General features: G+C 37.9%; 1 protein-coding gene across 3 annotated transcripts in view; it reads left to right on the top strand.

Annotated features, from left to right (window-relative positions):
- Positions 1-19,098, top strand: part of LOC131035147 (uncharacterized) — a 175,306-nt gene that overhangs the window by 118,941 nt on the left and 37,267 nt on the right. For 2 of the 3 annotated variants that reach the window (XM_057966786.2, XM_057966799.2), the window contains one exon: positions 14,399-14,561. The exons of the other annotated variant lie outside the window; for it this stretch is intronic. In XM_057966786.2, coding sequence (XP_057822769.2) covers positions 14,399-14,561 — 163 coding nt within the window. The remainder of the gene's footprint in view (positions 1-14,398; positions 14,562-19,098) is intronic. 3 annotated transcript variants of the gene reach the window in all.

The following is a 19,098-nucleotide window of genomic DNA, read 5'->3' on the forward strand; positions in this document are numbered from 1 at the left end:
CTGTAAATGTAAATGATTGTAATGTAAAACAAGTACTAGTACCTTGTTGTAAGAATGTTTGTATTCTTACATGCGAAGGTGTAGATGTTGTTGTATGTTGTATGTTGTATGTTGTATGTGGTATGTGATCTCCTCTTCAATGGTTGAATCCTTGTCTTGAATGCAACACTTAGCCTTGAATGGAGACTTAGAATGATCAATTGCTTGAAGGAATGCTTGAATGCTTGAATGCTTGAATATCGTTTCCATGTCTTGTACACATATGTCCTTCCTCCTTCAAATGGGAGAGGGAATGTAGTTTATATACTTGTCAATTAGGGTTGATAGACTGATTTTCCCGACCTTAGGCCGACCAGGAAACATTATTTTCCAATTTGCAAACATAAAGACCCGAAGCCCCAAAAGAGACCGGGCCCAAAATAGGGCCAGGGACCAGGGCGCCATGGTCCTGGGGGACCAGGGCGCTGGGCGCCCTCGTCCTGAAGGACTAGGGCGCTGGGCGCCATGGTCCCACCTCCAGGGGCAGCAGGGTGCAAGGAGGATCAGGCCAGGGTGCTGAAAAATGCAGTTTTTGGTGTCATGGACAAGTTTCGGGGTCTCCATTCAGGTTCAGTGTTGCGTCGCCATCGTGAAGACCCAAATGCGGTCGAAATTGCAAGTGTCGCAATTTTAGGACGCTACAGAATCATCAATAATATATAAATTATTTGCTTCTTTAGTTACATTTGCAATATGCTTCCCACTTTTAATAATGACACAGTAGTTTGAATTAAAAACAAGGTCATATCCTTGATCACATAACTGACTGACACTCAACAAATTGTGCTTCAAACCTTTAACAGACAAGACATTCTCAACCTTTGTTTCTCCATCATATAAGACACCCAACAACTCTTGTTGAAGAGTGTAAAGCGGAAAAATCGAACCCTAGTTGTTCTCCCCTCCCCAACTCCAAGGAGAGAGAAGAGAGAGTCACTAGGGTTGATGGTTTTCACTTAGGAGAGACTTTACATTCAAAAGAGGGGTTGAAACCCACAAGATCCAATCCCACGCAATGCAAGGTTGGATTCTATATGAGTTTCAAGGGTTGTGACATCAAGGATACCCTCTTTTGTAAAGAATGTAGATAGGAAGATTGAATTAGGAATGCATGTAAAGTAGGAAAGATTCGCTTATAAACAGAGATAGGGATATGGGATGAAGCTGCGGACCTGAAATTAGCAGTAAAATATCGAGACGGTGCTGTTCTGCAAATTTGAGCGAAAGTTGACGGGACGATGGCGCCCGGCGTGCACACGGTCGTCCAAAAAATCCGCGAAACGAAGGGGGATCTGTTCATCTCTGCACAAGGATTCCAGATCTTCAATTACAGCCGCGTACCTGCAACCTACACACAGAAAAGAGAGGACAATTGGGGGGTTAGGGATGAGGGGTTTGCCTTTAGGTCAAACCCCGGTTTTGGAATTAACCAAGAAATGAGAATGCTGTAAATGTAAATGTTTGTAATGTAAACAAGTACTGATACCTTGTTGTAAGAATGTTTGTATTCTTACATGCGAAGGTGTAATGTATGTAGTATGTTGTATGTTGTATGTTGTATGTGATCTCCTCTTCAATGGTTGAATCCTTGTCTTGAATGCAACACTTAGCCTTGAATGGAGACTTAGAATGCTCAATTGCTTGAATGCTTGAATGTTTGAATATCGCTTCCGTCTTTTGCTCTTGCTTATTTCCTTTTTCCGACCTCCTCAAATGGGAGAGGAAATGTAGTTTATATACTTGTCGATTAGGGCTGATAGACTGATTTTCCCGACCTTAGGCCGACCAGGAAACATTATTTTCCAATTTGCAAACTTAAAGACCCGATGCCCACAAGAGACCGGGCCCAAAATAGGGCCAGGGACCAGGGCGTTGGGCGCCCTGGTCCTGGGGGACCAGGGCGTTGGGCGCCCTAGTCCAGAAGGACCAGGGCGCTGGGCGCCCTAGTCCAGAAGGACCAGGGCGCTGGGCGCCATGGTCCCACCTCCCGGGACAGCAGGGTGCAAGGAGGGATCAGGCCAGGGTGCAGAAAAATGCAGTTTTTGGTGTTGTAAACAGGTTTCGGGGTCTCCATTCAGGTTCAACGTTGCGCTGCCATCGTGAAGACCCAAATGCTGTCGAAATTGCAAGTGTCGCAATTTTAGGACGCTACATTTAGCCCCCACTTTAGCGGGAGTATAAGCGTATGCTCATACTTTCGGTAAAGTACAAGGAAACAACATTGAAAAACTTTCACCACGTCAAGGAGGCAAGATACACCAAGCCCCCAGTGAACTAAGGATCTTACGATTTCGATTGACAAAGTAAAAGGGAAGATCACGAGGGAGAACCATGACTGTCAGTAGTAAGGTTCCCTCACTATGAGTCATGCAAGAAAGATATCAAAAATTTTCAAGGCAAAGCTAAATTTGTCAAGAAATTTTCAAGTATCTTGAAAAGATATGGACGGGATGTATGCCCCCCTACGTTAAAGCGATCGCACACGCCTCATCGGGGGTGATTGCTTTAAGGTAGTGATACATATAAGAAATGAGAAAGGAGCACGTTATCACAAGGATTTAGCCCCCAAGTGTGAGATAAGCCCAAGGATAATAGACACAAAACACAAAGCACAAGGTGACTTCGCTTTCCTCGGGGTCAGTATGCTGTATGATAATTCATGTATATCATATGTATGTATGCATAATTGTTCTTCATTCTCCAATCAAGGAAGGTCACCTAGAAGAAGGGAACACATGTGTCTTTTGAGTCAACATGAGAGAGACCAAAAGAGATCTCAATGCTTTGCATCGTCCTCAAGTAGACAACACTAAGGACAACAAATAGAAGAATGAGAATAACACATAGAAGAAGTAACAAAAGAGATCAAGAGAGGAGGAGAGAGTCTGCTATGCTAATGAACTAGTCTAGCACGTCATCTACCCCCCGATCTTGTTGATCCATATTTCGGGAAGGTAGGAAACACGCTAGAGGAGGAACATTCAACACAGCAGATGGAGCTATCACAAGATCCAAACAAGGGCTATGTTCATGTTCCGAGCCACATTGTTCTTGTCTAGGAGCTAGGATAAGTGCTTTAGAAAATTCGTTAGATAAATGGTTATCAACATCAACATATTCATACTCACTATCAGAATGAACAGGAGTAACATTTTCATCATGAATAACATTTTCATCTATATCATCATCAAGATTTATAAAAATAGGATCTTTAACTCGCACAGGATCAAGACCATCATGCATCTTATGTTTAGGAGATTTCGGCTCAATCGTCGGTTGAGGAGAAAATGGAATAATACTGGTTGAAGGTGTTTTTGGGGATTGCAAAGTTTGAGAAGCAGCTGCCTGAGCTCTAAGACGATGCTTTCGTCGGTGTTCACGTGTAGAACGATTTCGTCTAGTCTTAGTGGGAAGTTGCGAAGATTGAGGAGGAGGAATGTTCTCATCCTTATCACTTGGGTGTTTAGGTTGTGGTCTCTTAGGTTGAATAATAGGAGAAGAGGAAGGTCTCTTCTCTCCATAAGAGGAAGGAGGAGGAACTACTCCATATAAGGGAGGAATACTTGGTTTAGGAAGGAGACCAAGTCCATCATGACGAGGAGGTATAGGTCTACTTTTAGGAAGTTTATTAGATATAGGCATAGTCACATTCATAGGAATGGGTTGGGAATCTTCTTGAGGAAAGACATTAGTTTTATCTTTCAAAGGAAGAACTTCCTTCTCAAGAATGATAGGAATATCAAGCTTAGGTGTTCTAGGTTCACTTAGAGATAGGATCATATCTTTTTTCCATTTTTGATAAGTTTTGAAAAGATGATCACTTCGCGGAGGAAGAGATTGGAATTGTTTAGGCCAAAAGTAATCAATAGGAACGCTAGAAGTTCTTTCAGCTGGTTTAAAGAGACTATGATTGACAGTAACAACTTCACCATTATGGGGAAATTTCAAACACTTGTGAATAGGAGAAGCAATAGCTTTCATGGAAGACAGCCAAGGATAGCCTAGCTTCACACGAAATTGTTCAGATGATGGAATAATAGCAAAGTCCACATCAAGGGATTTGTTATGGACCTCAATAGGTAATGTAATAGAACCAATTGCAGGAGAAGAAAATGCATCAAATAGTTTCACAACCACATTTGTTTCGTCATAGATCACTTGATTCAATTGCAAAGTAAAAAGAAATTCTTCAGTAATGACATTAACCATACAAGAAGGATCAATAAGCACTCCACGGCAAGGTGTATTCTTGACTTTTGCAACTATATATAAAGGACCATCAGGTGCCCTGATAATTTCACTGGAATCAAAGGTGATGGAAGGTTCTTTAGGGATCTTCTGCTGCTCTACAAAGTTAATCACATTCGGAGTCATAGACACAAGATCATCAGGTGAGACAGAGGAATCAGTAGTATCAATCGCATTAGAGGTATGAGAAGGCAATGGATCAGTAAAAATCTGAAGATTTTGGTTAGGAGGAGCTACAGATGCGTTACCTTTATCATTCACACCAGAAACAGAGATAGTATTATTATCAATCAAATCTTGAATTTTACCCTTTAAAGCAAAACATTTTTTCAGTATCATGCCCAGGTTGACGATGAAATTGACAAAAAGATTTGTTATCAAAGTAGGGTGTATTAATCTTTGTAGGATCTATTTGCCTTATAGGAGGAAGAGTAAGCACATTTTGTTCCAATAACTTATTCATAATACTATGCAATGATTCATTCAAAGGAGTGAACTTTCTTTCTTTCTTGAAAAACTTAGGAATAGGAGGCACACCTGATGCCGCATTCACATTGTTGTTGATGATGTTTTCATTGAATTTAATGGACTCTCTGTTCGGTTTAAACTTCCCAAATGGTTGTTGACTACTATCACCCTTATCACTCGGAGCCATAGGATTTGCTTGTTCCATTTGACTCACAGTCAGTTGATAATTGTGAAGAGTTGCGCACAACTGTTGGAAAGAAGTAAACTCAGAAAACAGAAGTTTTTCTCTAATATCTTTTTGTAAATTAGAAATAAAGATTCTTTGAATATCATTGTCAGGTACTGGAAAAGAAATTTGAGCATACAAATGCTTATATCTACCAATGAAATCAGTCACTTTTTCTTTAACACCTTGTTTACAATGCATTAAATCAATCAAAGTAACTCTAGGACTTATATTGTTTTGAAATTGTTGAATAAAAGCATTTGCAAGTTGTTCGAAAGAAGTAATAGAATAAGAAGGCAACGAGCAATACCATTGTAGGGCTTTATCTCTTAATGTTCTAGTAAACAGTTTTGCAAGCAACCTTTGGTCATAAGCAAAATCAGTACATATTGTTTGAAAGGTCTTAACATGTGTTAGAGGATCACCCTTACCATTATAAAGCTCCAAATGCGGAATTTCAACATGTTTAGGGGGGATAGCTCGAACAATGTCAAGAGAAAGTGGGCTCGCAACATCAAATGTGGGCACACTAAACTTAGATTGATTCATAGAGACAATTTGTTGCTGTAAAGAAGAGACAGTTTGTGCAAGATTGTTAATGGTTGCTTCAGTCGAAGAGTTCATATTAGACGTGTTAGATTGTGATGGATGTGTTATGTTATTGAAAGAAGGTAGAGAGTAAGGTGGTGGGACACTATGATAGTTAGTCATAGGAGATGATTGGAAAGGAGGAACACTACAAGGAGGAATGGAAGGGTTAAATGAATTGCCCCCTTGTGTCATGTTTATTTGTGGAGATATAATAGGAACACTCATTGAAGGAATGAATGAAGAAGTCGGATTGAATGAAGGAAGAGGGTTGATTGAAGAAGGATTGCCCCCATGATTAGTGATCATAGGAGGAATGTCTTGTATTGAAGTAGTCATTATGTTTGATGTAAAAGTAGGTATACTAGCAATAGGAGTTGTCAAAGGAACAGAATGATTAACTTGAGTAGGAGGTTGTGTATAACCTAAGGTTTCGGCACAACTCTTCATAGGCATCACATTCAAATCCACAATGTGTGCAATACCACGCAAAATATCAATTCCATTCTTATCACTTTGAACCATACGTTTTAGACCCTCAATTAATGAAAGAGCTTGACTATCGGGGTATTCTTGAGACATCCATTGTCGAAAATCATCAAATTGGTTATCCAATTTTGAAAGTTGTTCTACAGAAACCTCATGGAGAGCTTCTTCATCATTAAGAGGATTAGAGGAATTACCCATGTCCTCGTTAAAAAGGCCATTCAAATTAGGTTCCATCTCCTCGGTAACTACACCTTGGAAAGACTTAATTCTAAGGCTTCGTCTAATGGGAATAGTGTAAGTAGGACTTATTGTTGTAAAACTCATGCACTAAAGAAAGAGAGAAGATTTTGAATTTTAGAGGTAGCAAATTTCAATAAAATCAGCCAATCTCCTAGATTTATGCTGTTAAATGCAATCAGGACAATCTCCTGAAATTTCGGAAAAAATGTCCGGGACTGTGGCGAACGGAGTGCACACGGTCCTCGCAACTTTTTTCGAAATTTTCAGGGATGAAAGTTATGATGATTTTAAAGCTAATCTGAAAAAATTGAGTGATTTTACGATCTGTAGATAGGCCAAATTAAAGTTGCAATCTCAAAATTAAACCCTACCAAGATTGTTGAAAAATGTAAAATTTGAATTTTGAAAAAGAGGGGGAAACTGAAATTTTGAATTTTATGATTTTAGAGGGAATACTGAAAGCAATGCAGGCTTCGAAATTTAAAAGTTGACTCGATTTCATGCAAAATTCGAATTTGAAAGTGGAAATCAAGGTTGTTGCAATTAAACACTTAATTTCAAAAGTCACAAACTGCAAAAATTTGAATAAAACACTGAAATTTTGAATGAATGCTAACACACTTTTCAGATTTAGGACTGTAAGAAACACAATTTTGATACAAATTTCAATTTCAACAATTTTTGAATGATTAGAAGCCTCAATCCAAGCAATCGCTAGACCAACTTTGACTTTAATTTTGAGAGTGTTAAAATTGATAAAATCAGCCAAAATTCTGGATTTTAGCAGAAAAATACAGTAAGATCTAGCTCCCGAAATTTCGGAAAAAATGTCGGGGACGATGGCGCTCGGGGTGCACACGGTCCTCGCAACTTTTTTCCAAATTTTTAGGGATGAAAGATATTGTGATTTTATTGCGGAATCCAAAGTTACAGCCGATTTGGAGGTGTTTTGATTAGTGAAATTATCAGTCAAAGGTTGAATCAAGGTCTTAAAAATTAGGGTTTTGACATTTAACCACTTAATTTTCAGAATTAAAGCACAAATATGAATTGACAATTTGCAATAGAAGGGTAGATCTGAAACAAGCATTAACAATTAAACATTTCACAAGTTTAATTACTTAAAAATTTTTTTTTAGGGTTTTTATGCAATCAACCTCTAAAATTTGCAAAAGATCAAACATGGAAATATAATTAGGAAAGCAAAATTTTCAGATTTAATCATGAATAATCAGAATGAGGATGTTCACGTCGGGTTCACCAAAATGTAAATCGGAAAAATCGAACCCTAGTTGTTCTCCCCTCCCCAACTCCAAGGAGAGAGAAGAGAGAGTCACTAGGGTTGATGGTTTTCACTTAGGAGAGACTTTACATTCAAAAGAGGGGTTGAAACCCACAAGATCCAATCCCACGCAATGCAAGGTTGGATTCTATATGAGTTTCAAGGGTTGTGACATCAAGGATACCCTCTTTTGTAAAGAATGTAGATAGGAAGATTGAATTAGGAATGCATGTAAAGTAGGAAAGATTCGCTTATAAACAGAGATAGGGATATGGGATGAAGCTGCGGACCTGGAATTAGCAGTAAAATGTCGAGACGGTGCTGTTCTGCAAATTTGAGCGAAAGTTGACGGGACGATGGCGCCCGGCGTGCACAGGGTCCTCCGAAAAATCCGCGAAACGAAGGGGGATATGTTCGTCTCTGCACAAGGATTCCAGATCTTCAATTACAGCCGCGTACCTGCAACCTACACACAGAAAAGAGAGGACGATTGGGGGGTTAGGGATGAGGGGTTTGCCTTTAGGTCAAACCTCGGTTTTGGAATTAACCAAGAAATGAGAATGCTGTAAATGTAAATGTTTGTAATGTAAACAAGTACTGATACCTTGTTGTAAGAATGTTTGTATCCTTACATCCGAAGGTGTAATGTATGTGATCTCCTCTTCAATGGTTGAATCCTTGTCTTGAATGCAACACTTAGCCTTGAATGGAGACTTAGAATGCTCAATTGCTTGAAGGAATGCTTGAATGCTTGAATGTTTGAATATCGCTTCCGCCTTTTGCTCTTGCTTATTTCCTTTTTCCGACCTCCTCAAATGGGAGAGGAAATGTAGTTTATATACTTGTCGATTAGGGCTGATAGACTGATTTTCCCGACCTTAGGCCGACCAGGAAACATTATTTTCCAATTTGCAAACTTAAAGACCCGATGCCCACAAGAGACCGGGCCCAAAATAGGGCCAGGGACCAGGGCGCTGGGCGCCATGGTCCTGGGGGACCAGAGCGCTGGGCGCCCTAGTCTAGAAGGACCAGGGCGCTGGGCGCCATGGTCCCACCTCCCGGGACAGCAGGGTGCAAGGAGGGATGAGGCCAGGGTGCAGAAAAATGCAGTTTTTGGTGTCGTAAACAGGTTTCGGGGTCTGCATTCAGGTTCAACGTTGCGCCGCCATCGTGAGGACCCAAATGCGGTCGAAATTGCAAGTGTCGCAATTTTAGGACGCTACAAAGAGTTACCTCCAAATTTGACTTTACCTCCTTTCATTCTTCTAAGAGACTGAAATTTGTTCTTGTCACTAGTCATACGCGTGGAACAACCACTATCAACATACCAAATGTCTCTCTTATTTTGTGCTAAAAAGTCAGTTTGCACAACTAAAGACATTTTTGAACTTGGCTTCTTCTTTTTCTTCCAAACTTTGACACTCTCCTTTGCTTTCCCTTTTGCATCCATCTTTTTAGATGAATTTGTCAAAACATTCTTACAAAATTTTGCAGAATGACTAGGGTTATTGCACTTATAACAAACATAATTATAATTCCTCAAAGGAGCAAAAGGATTTTGATTCACAAAACTGAAATTTTTTCTAGGAAATATTCTGCAATTTATAGCCTTGTGACCAAAGTAGTTTCAAGAAAAACAATAACCATGAAAGTAAACATTATTATATCTAGTCATATGAGCTTGTCCAGTATTAGAAAACTTATTGAAGTTACCAATTCTATTTATATGAATAAAACCAGCATTAGGCTTTTGTTGTTCACCTTCAAAGGACTTAGAACATTGACCTTCATCATGGCCAACTCCACTCTTGTCAAGAGATTGCTTTTGAGAACTCAACAGGCCATCCAAAGTCATGGTACCTTTTTGAAAAGTGTTTTCATTACTAAACTGTTGTGAGGATTTTTCTAACTTTCTCAATGAGACAACTTCATTTTCAAGCTTCTCACAAACAAACTCCTTGTCCTTGAGTTGTTTTCTGAGATCTTCTTCAATCTTTTTGGCTTCTTCAATCTGCACTTTAAGGTCTTCAATTTGATTTCCAGCAATCTCTAATGCAATAACTTTTTTAGAAACCTTGTTACCTTCCTCTTGTAGCAACATTTTTAGACTATGTTTCTTCTTTCTAAGCTTCTTAATTTCATTTAGAGCAGAAATAAGTTCTTGTTCCAAATCTACTTCAACAACTTCACCATTTTCAGACAAGGTTTCTTCTACAACCATAAAAAGAACTTCATCATTTAGAGATTCTCCTTTTAAAGAGTTGACCACTTCATCTACTCTTAAGAAATACGCTGCAATGCTCTCGTCCTCTTGCATTTTGAGACCTTCAAACAACATTCTATGTGTCTGTAGTTTTGCATTTTCAACCTTCTCATCCCCTTCGTAAGCATTATTCAGTTTTTCCCACATGGCCTGAGCAGAATCACAATGCATGACTTTAACAAACTTAGATTCAGACAAACCACACAAAATGGCATTCATAGCTTTGGCATTATTCTCAAAGGCTTTCTTTCCATCAGGATTTGTGGGTGGTTTAGAAGGAGGTGTGTAGCCATTGATAAGACTCATATAGACATCAAAACCTAGAGACATGATATAAGTTTTCATGCGAACGCTCCAAAAAGCATAGTTTGACCCATCAAACAAGGGAGCTCGGTTGGATGCTAGACCTTCTAGGGGATTCATTTTAAACTATCAGGATCAAATCTTCAGGCTTTTAAGCTTTGACAGAAGATGACTGGCTTTGATACCAATTGAAAGCAAACACAAAAATACTGAGAAAGGGGGGGGGGGGGCGGTGTGAATCGGTATTTCAATAACTTATTGATAAAACAAATGTAGCCTAATAAAAGTTGAAACCATAGACATAGAACGAACACAAGGTTTATCATGTGGAAAACCCAGCTGGGTAAAAAGCCATGGTTCAAAGCAGTATTATCATAACTAGAAATGGGCACCAACCCTTTTACAGAGCTTCAACTCATAAACCTCTGAATTCAAAATTAAGGACTTGATAGAAAATGAACGTTCTATGTTTTACTCTGACTTAAGTAAAACTCTTAGAACAAAAATACATAGACAACACAATTTTAGTTACATTCAGTACTCATCCATTAGAGACAAAAAAATCTCTGTAAACACATTCTAACAACAACATAGCTCTGGAGAATTATAGAGACACTCTGAAATTCAAACTTCCAACACACTTTTCTGAGACAGCTTCAACACGCACTTCAGTTTTTAATACTGAAAACAAGACATCATTTATCTGTTGAGCTTCAATGAGAGACCATCAGACTTGAAATATTCGAATAATCAATTCCAAATAGAATCAGCTTCAAAAATACATCGAATCTTTGCACACCCTTGACGACTTTATTTTGAACATCACCCTTATGTCAATGCTGCTCACTGCTCAAAATCTCCCGCCATGCACATCTTCCAGACATATCTTGTCACTGCACTACTCAACTGTCCACTCCAATTAATTTTTAAAGACAGACCTCCAAAACGATGCCTTACAGAGTATATATATTTCCAGTCGCAACATCATATTTTCTTTTAAAGAAACACACCCAAATACTCCCACGATAAAGAAAATAATCGAGCAAACTCACGTGTCACCACCCAAGATATCCTCAAATAGCTGACATAGCACAGATAAAATAGTCTCAAAAATATGAAAGCCGACATTCATATTAAAAAAAGAGACCTTTTTTAATTTTTTGATTAAAAAAACATCATTCTGAAGGAATACGCATATTGCTCAAAAAAAAAAGGGCACCAAATACTCCAGCAAACACTTACAATCATTAAGAAATTTTAATATCGGGCAAGAGAATTTCAAATGATCTGCCCATATAAACCAAATCTTACATTCACCAAAAATCGCAGAGATATTCATGAGAAATGAACTTGACAAAAGCAAAAATACAGAACCGTTTTAAAAAAAAAACGGCACTGTCAAAATTCAGAATCTGAACAAAGCATTCTCATCAGAACGTAGCAGACAGGTGCAGTTAAAAAAAAACAGGCATTACCCAGATGGAGAGCACCAGACACGACCTCATTGGTTTATGCAGAAAAACATCTCTAAGCCTGAATCGTTCTGAACAATATAACTCAAGAATGGTGTTGTCAAAATTTCTAACCATTCAGAACTGCTCTGCCAAATACGAACAACAAACAAGAAAGAAATGGCTTCCACTCAGCGACAAACCAAATTGTCTTGCCAGAACAACCATGAACACCTGTCGAGCAAAGAAGTCTTGTGCAGACGAAGTCTTGTGCGGACACATGACCACAAATCAACTACATCAATGACAAAACGATCTTCATACTCAAATTTAGGTGCAGAGCCAACAACTACAACAAGCCAAGTCACGATGGGATAGCACTTTTGCTAATTTGTAACAAATTTATAAGGGTATTCTCCCTGTGCAGTAGAGTTGGCTTGAGGACAAGCAAACATTTTGAAAGGGGGGATGATGTTGTCAGGAAAGTAGCAGCGGAGGAACAATCATTGCAGATCCTACTGTACTTTACTGCAAAGGTCTTGCAGAGCCTCAAACTGAAGGGGCGTCATGTAGATTAGGAGTAGTATGAATGGGTCATGTCCCATTAGATAGATATTTGTATAGCGGAAGATGTAATGTAACATAGTAAGAGATAGGAGAACTAAATAGGAGATATATGAGAAAGAGATGTAATATGTGATATCCAAATGATAGAGAATGTTATAAGGAGATATAAGGATAATACGAATGTACATGAATGATCTTTGATAACTAGTTAAGGCACTATCTGGATTAACTCCTTGTTCCCTTTGTATAACTGAGTCTGGGGTATAAATACAACACACAAAAATTACTTGGGGCTTGGAACTTCGGTCTGTCTTCCCCCCTTTTATTGCTAACAGTGCTCTAGCAACAAGTAGGTTTTTATTTAAAAATCCAATGTTAGCAAGCCAGTTTGCTTCTTATTTGGGAAGTGATTGATATGATGGAAATAAATCTGTTGAAACTTTTAAAACTGTATATGAAGATTGACAATTTTGGAAGATACCATTAGTAAGACTGATTAGTATGAGGTGAGGTACATGCAATATATTTGAGTCTAATTGATGTCGCCAAACGACCTTGTATCATTAATTGTGCCGAGTACTCAAATTTGTAAAAAATTCTAACAGAGTATGAACTTGAGTAACTCCTTTCTTCATGACATGGAAATGGCTGCATGATAAAAATGCACAGTACCTTGGTATCTGTGATGATTTTTTTACCAATACCATTTCTTAAATTTTGTTTCGAGATACCATCAAACCATTGTTTTGGTTTCAGAATATGAAAAACACCATATCATTCATTTCCCCTTGTAATAAACAAATCGAATAGTGATATTGATAATTGTACGCCTAAGCAGTTATTGACAAGAGAAGAAAAATTAAGCTGTTATGCTGGGATTTCTGGGTCAAAGAAATGGTTACAAATAAATTGATAAGAACAATGTTTTGTGCAAGATATACATTTATGTTCTTAGTTACATTAAAGCAAAATAGGAAAAGATCTGACACATGTCAAATTACCAGTCTTTGTTAGAAGCTAGTGTATTTTGTTAAAATAAACACTCCATAATGGGGGGCCTATATAAGAAGTTTTTAGGGTAAAAATATATTGCCACTTTAGGAGAAGGTTTTCTAACTCATCCTGGAAAGGTAAAACCTATCTTAGGGCTTTGGATTGACTGTTGATCCACTGTTCTCAGCTTCTATTTAGATTATTCAGATATAAAATGTCCATATTCTATTTTTGTTATTGATATTTGTGCTTTGCTGGTTCTTAAAAACACGCTTTGAATGTTCATTAAATTTTAAGTAACAATGTTCTGAAGGTGCCAAATGTTGATTCTTGGTGATACCTTCTTGTGCCTGTTTGCTTTGTTGATTCCCTTAATTCATGATCATTTGTTGATGTGTTGACGAGTTAAAAAGATCAGATAGAAATAACTAGTCATGGAAAATATTCATCAATGTGACATCTTGAGTAGTAAAACTACTCCCACATTGTTAAAAATACCACAAAAATAGAAAAGTCTTCTTCTAGCCATATTTACATTTTTACAGAATGAATGATCAGTATCTCTGTTAATGTTTGGAGTCTGAGAAGTTGCATTTCTCTAGTAAGAATAATGTCTTGGTTATTTTTATTTCTTAGAATACAAAAAAAATGTAGTCAAAGGTTTTTAGAAATTTCTTAGATTTCTTTTTCTTGAATTTAGACCACATTAGGCACCTTTGGATCACATATTTTGCTGAAGTTGCTCTTGATGGTCAGGTTTTCACATCTTATAAGTAGGCTACATCCACTAACTATATTTTGACATCTGCATTGAGAGGTAGAAAATGTGTCATCATTAATCTCATTCTATCTCCTTTCTTGTCAGTGATATTCTTTGTAATGATGGACTTCCAATTGCAGTTTTGTCAAACATTGACTATGTTGTTTAAAATATTTATTTGCTTCTGATAGCAGGGATTTTGGATCATTACAACTTTGGTCACAAGATTCATGAAACAGTCACTTAGATCCATCTATACTTTTTCATGGACAATTTTCTAGGCTCTTAGATACGTTATCATTGGAGGATTTGAAATGATTGAAATTTGCTAACTGTAGGCTTCATTCAGGGTTGAAGGCTTATTAATGGCTGTTCTTACAGTTATGTGTTTATTATCTTTCCTAGGTATAAATTTTTATATTAGTGTCCAATTTTAGTGGGTAATGATACTTGTTCTGTTTTCTTGTTTTTTTTCTGATAGGGAAAGTGGACACTGTATTTCTCTCCTTGGAGATTCATTGCGCATATTCCTTTTTTGCCTGGAGATAGTGGATCTGCACACTACTGAAAAATTGAAGGCTTACTGCTGGACTATGCAGGAAGGAATTAAATGTGCATGTTGGCTTCGACGAGTGTACGAAGAGGTCATTGATATAGCTAAAATAGATATCTTATGAAATTGTACTTGCATTTTCATTACAACATTTTATCTATCAATCTTTATCAAGGATTATCTCTCTGTAAAAGTGGGCATGTTGGGTCCGATGAAAATACGAAACAGGCTTTGCTTTGATCATTCATCTTTCGCTTTCCCTTGCATATTTCTTTTCACTCCATCAGATCTCATTTAGTATCTCTCTAAGCGATAAAGCTACCATCGAAATTGACTTGTTGTATGTGAGGCAGTGATCTCCTCCCCAGAAACTCCTCCTTCCTCATTTAGATCTGCTGTCTCACAAGATAAAAGCCATACTACAAGTGATGATCTGATAAAATACCTACAGTAACATGGTTGACAAGCTGTCATTCAGCTGCCTTTTCCTACTAAAAGGCTAATGAATGTTACCTGAAAATATAATTTCATGCAAGCTGCACTTCGCAATAGGAAGACAGAACATAAGCAGTTGAATTCTGGTAAGACGTCAAAATGAGACAAAATTTAGGCAATGTATTCTCAAGAAAGATACTCATCTGTCCCTAGATTGGAGCCTATTCAGACTCTAAAACTCTGAGTCTTTGAGAAAGGGTTTGGGAAAACTGGAAGCCATCTGGATTGGTTGATGTTCCAGTGACACTCAAATATACATCATTGATCATGGCCATTCTCTCATCTAAGCACGAGAAAGAAAGATTTTATTTTTAATGAAGGATTGTGTTTTTTTGAAAAATCAACATTCTTCATGAAACCGTGGTCCCCTGTTCTTCAACCCCTTATAGGATCTACCAAGCACAATCCTGCACTTGGTAAACATGCTCCTTCCCATCAAATTTTGGAAATAATACTCTCTCTAGCAAATGAGCATTGTAATAAGAAACTATATCACCATCTCTAACTTAAAATGCAACCGTAAATATTAAACTGCAACAGAAGTTGTTTGTGTGACTGTGGTGACAGTTATCAACATCTATGACGTTGGCTCAGCAAGCAATGATGATGACTCAACTGTCAATGAAAATGTACAATTGTGGATTCAAACTGCAGGATCACCATGGTGATCCTGTCACTGTATTGATAGCTCCTTCGTTTGAGTTAGACTACTAATGCCTTGTTGAATTTTTCAGAGTTTGAATGTTTCTCTTAGCCTATATGGATCATGGTGACGTTTCTATTATTGCATTTGGTAGTCCTACCCCTCCAACTAAGGCTTCTCCCTGCATGTTTTAAGGGATCATTCTCTAGCTTGTGTATTTCTAAACATTTAGTTGGATTCAACATGGTGTTGTATGGGGACACGTTCCTTGCACTATGGGCTTCTCTCGAACATTTGAGGTGTTATGCGAATCAGATGTCCATATCCTGTCTTTCCCTCTTCTTTTCACATTTTTATGCAATGCTTGAGATGTTCTTGGCTTTTTTTGGGTGACACTAGGGAAATTCCACTATTTTAGTCGACATTAAGGATATCATGACATCCATGGAATGCCTAGGAACTAAGTCACCAGGTTCGACCGAATTTGAACCTTGAAGTTCGAAATTCGGCGAACTTGAAAAACCATTAAAAAAATCGATTAAATTCGATTAAATTCGGAAAAAAGTTTAGGGTTTGTTAAAGTGTTTTTTTAACTTTTTGGGTTTGCGTTTTAGGGTTTTTTTGGCGGATTTTATAAAAAGGCGGCCGCAGAAGTTGCAACCACACCCACGCGAGTTGCTAACGGCGCCTGCTCTGCCCGACCGCCACGCGATAGCTAACGGCGCCCACCCTGCTCGGACGCCACCACCAGTGCCGACGCCAACAGTGCCGACGCCACCACCAGTGCCGACGCCACTAGCTCGCGTCGCCTCCAGTCTGCGACGCCACCTGCGGTCCGCGTCGCCACCTACGGTCCGCGTCGCCACCACCCCGCGACGCCGCCTGCACTCCGCGACGCCACCGGCCAGCCTCCACACGTCCGCGACCTGCACAGGTATTTTTTTTAATTTTATTATTTTTTTTTTTGTTTATCCATTTTGCATTCATCAATTGTTTTGACTTAAAACACATCACAAATAGTATCATACCAGTTGAATTAAACAACATTGCTACTTATCTCATATTATTCGTTAATATTTGCAATAGTGAAATGCTAATACTAATCCCCATTTAAACCTAAATTTTAATTCATCCTCCCTTTTGACTTGATATTGCATAACAAGGAATTACTCCATGAGGAGTTTCTACACGTTTCTCCATTAATAATATATTACCCAACGTAACATATCTCTAAATAATTTATAGCATAAAGGAGTTGAAAACCTACTTTGAGCTTCATTAATTTATGAATAGTTTAATATTGTGAATTATAAGATGTATGAATTAAAAGAACCTTTCACAAATAATTCTACTATTCACTTTAAATCTAAACATTTCAATGAAATAATTAGATTAAATGCGAATGTAATAAATCACAAATTATCTAAGAATTATTTTATTATTACTCTATTATCAATCTTTTTATCGACCAATATCTTAGTTTAAACAAATAAACAAATAACCTCTATATTTTTCATTATGCATTATTTACCAAGACATAAGACATTATAGTAAACCATAAAATCTTAAAACAAGTTTTGAAAATAAAATAAAAAATGTTAATGAATGCGACTCCATCCACATTTCAGAATAAATTACTAATCTTGGTGTCAATATGATATTAATATGATATTATTATTATATATCTCTGCTTCATTTTTTTATATGATATTAATATGGTGTCAATTTTTTTATGTTTATAAATTTATAATATTGTTTAATATTATTATTATATAATTTATAATTTTATATTAATGGTTTTTTATTATATTGTTTAATATTATATATTTTTAAAAGGTTGAAATAAAAGTAGTGTGTTTTTTAATTTTTCTTTCCAAACATGCAGATTTTCATTTAATGGCTCCTCCCAAATCAACTTCTGAGGCATGGAAGCATGTGACCCGAAATGGAACTCGCGTCAAATGTAACATATGTCAGGCAAATATCATTGGAACTTTAACAAGGCTTAGGGACCACTTCCTTGCTAATACAGGGGGTCCAGGTGGAGGTGTTCAAGCATGCACAGGGGCGACTCCAGAACTTAAAGCTATTCTAGAGAAAGAGTTGGCTGCTTCAACGGTAGGCAAAATGAAGAAGGCACAAAAGAAACAGAGAATTGAAGGAGATATATCTAGATTCACATCTACCATGTCTTCCTCTTCTATGCAATCCGAAGCGGCGAGTGTACCAAAACAGAGTGGAACACTGAACAACTTTTGGAAACCAGTAGAGAAACAACAGGTGGATGATGCAGTTGCTGATTTGTTTTACACAAGTGCTATTCCATTCAATGTTGCGAGAAATCCTCATTTCCGCAATGCAGTTCAGAAAATTGCAGAGTTTGGCAAAGGGTACACACCCCCAGGTTCAGAGGCTATCAGGACAACTCTTTTGCAGAGGTCAAAAGATAGAGTGACTGAAAAATTAGCTGATGTCAAAGCCACTTGGAAGGAAACAGGTTGCACTATATTGAGTGATGGATGGTCAGATATGTGTCAAAGGCCATTGATTAATGTTTTGGTGTCTTGTCCTGAAGGTGTTGTGTTTTTGAAAGTCATTGACACCATGAACCACAAAAAAACTTCAGAGTATATTTTTCAAATATTAGAGGAAGCCATTCTTGAAGTAGGGATGGAAAATGTGGTTCAAGTGGTAACTGATAGTGCAGCAAATTGTGTGGGAGCTGGGAGGCTGATTGTAGAGAAGTACCCACAGATATATTGGAGCCCATGTGCAGCGCATTGTCTCGATTTGTTGCTTCATGACTTGGCTAAATTCCCATGGATAAATGAAGCTATTCATAGAGGGAGAGCAATTGCAAATTTCATACGGAATCATCGTCTCACATTGAGTATTTATAGGCAGCATGCATCAAAGGAATTGTTGAGGCCTTGTGAAACAAGATTTGCTTCATATTATATCACTTTGAAAAGAGTGGTTGAAGAAAAAGCAGCTTTGAGGTCTGTTATATGTTCCAATCAGTGGGAAAGTTCAGTGCTTTCTAAAGGCCCCAAGGGGAAGAACATAGAGCAAATCATCCTAAACAGCAATTTCTGGGAAAGTGCAGCAAAAGTCTTGCTTGTATGTGAACCAATTGTTGACGTGCTTCGTATGGTTGATGGTGACACTCCTTGCCTTGGCATGCTTTATGAAAGCATGGACCGATGTAAGGAATCTATTCAAAAAGCACTAAACAATGAAGAAGCAGAATATATGCAGATATGGGAGACAGTTGATTGCAGATGGAAAATGATGCACACACCTTTACATGCAGCAGCTTGCTTTTTGGAGCCTAAGTTGTTTTCTATTGATAGAAGGGGTGATAATGAAATCATGGCAGGGCTTTACCAAGCCATTAGCAGGTATGTACCAAATCCAGAAATTGCAGCACTAATCAGAGATCAAAGTTGGCAATACAAGAGAGGAGAAGGGATGTTTGGAGGGGCAGAAG

This window comes from Cryptomeria japonica, chromosome 5, assembly GCF_030272615.1.
Source record: "Cryptomeria japonica chromosome 5, Sugi_1.0, whole genome shotgun sequence".
Classification (NCBI taxonomy): Eukaryota; Viridiplantae; Streptophyta; class Pinopsida; order Cupressales; family Cupressaceae; genus Cryptomeria; species Cryptomeria japonica.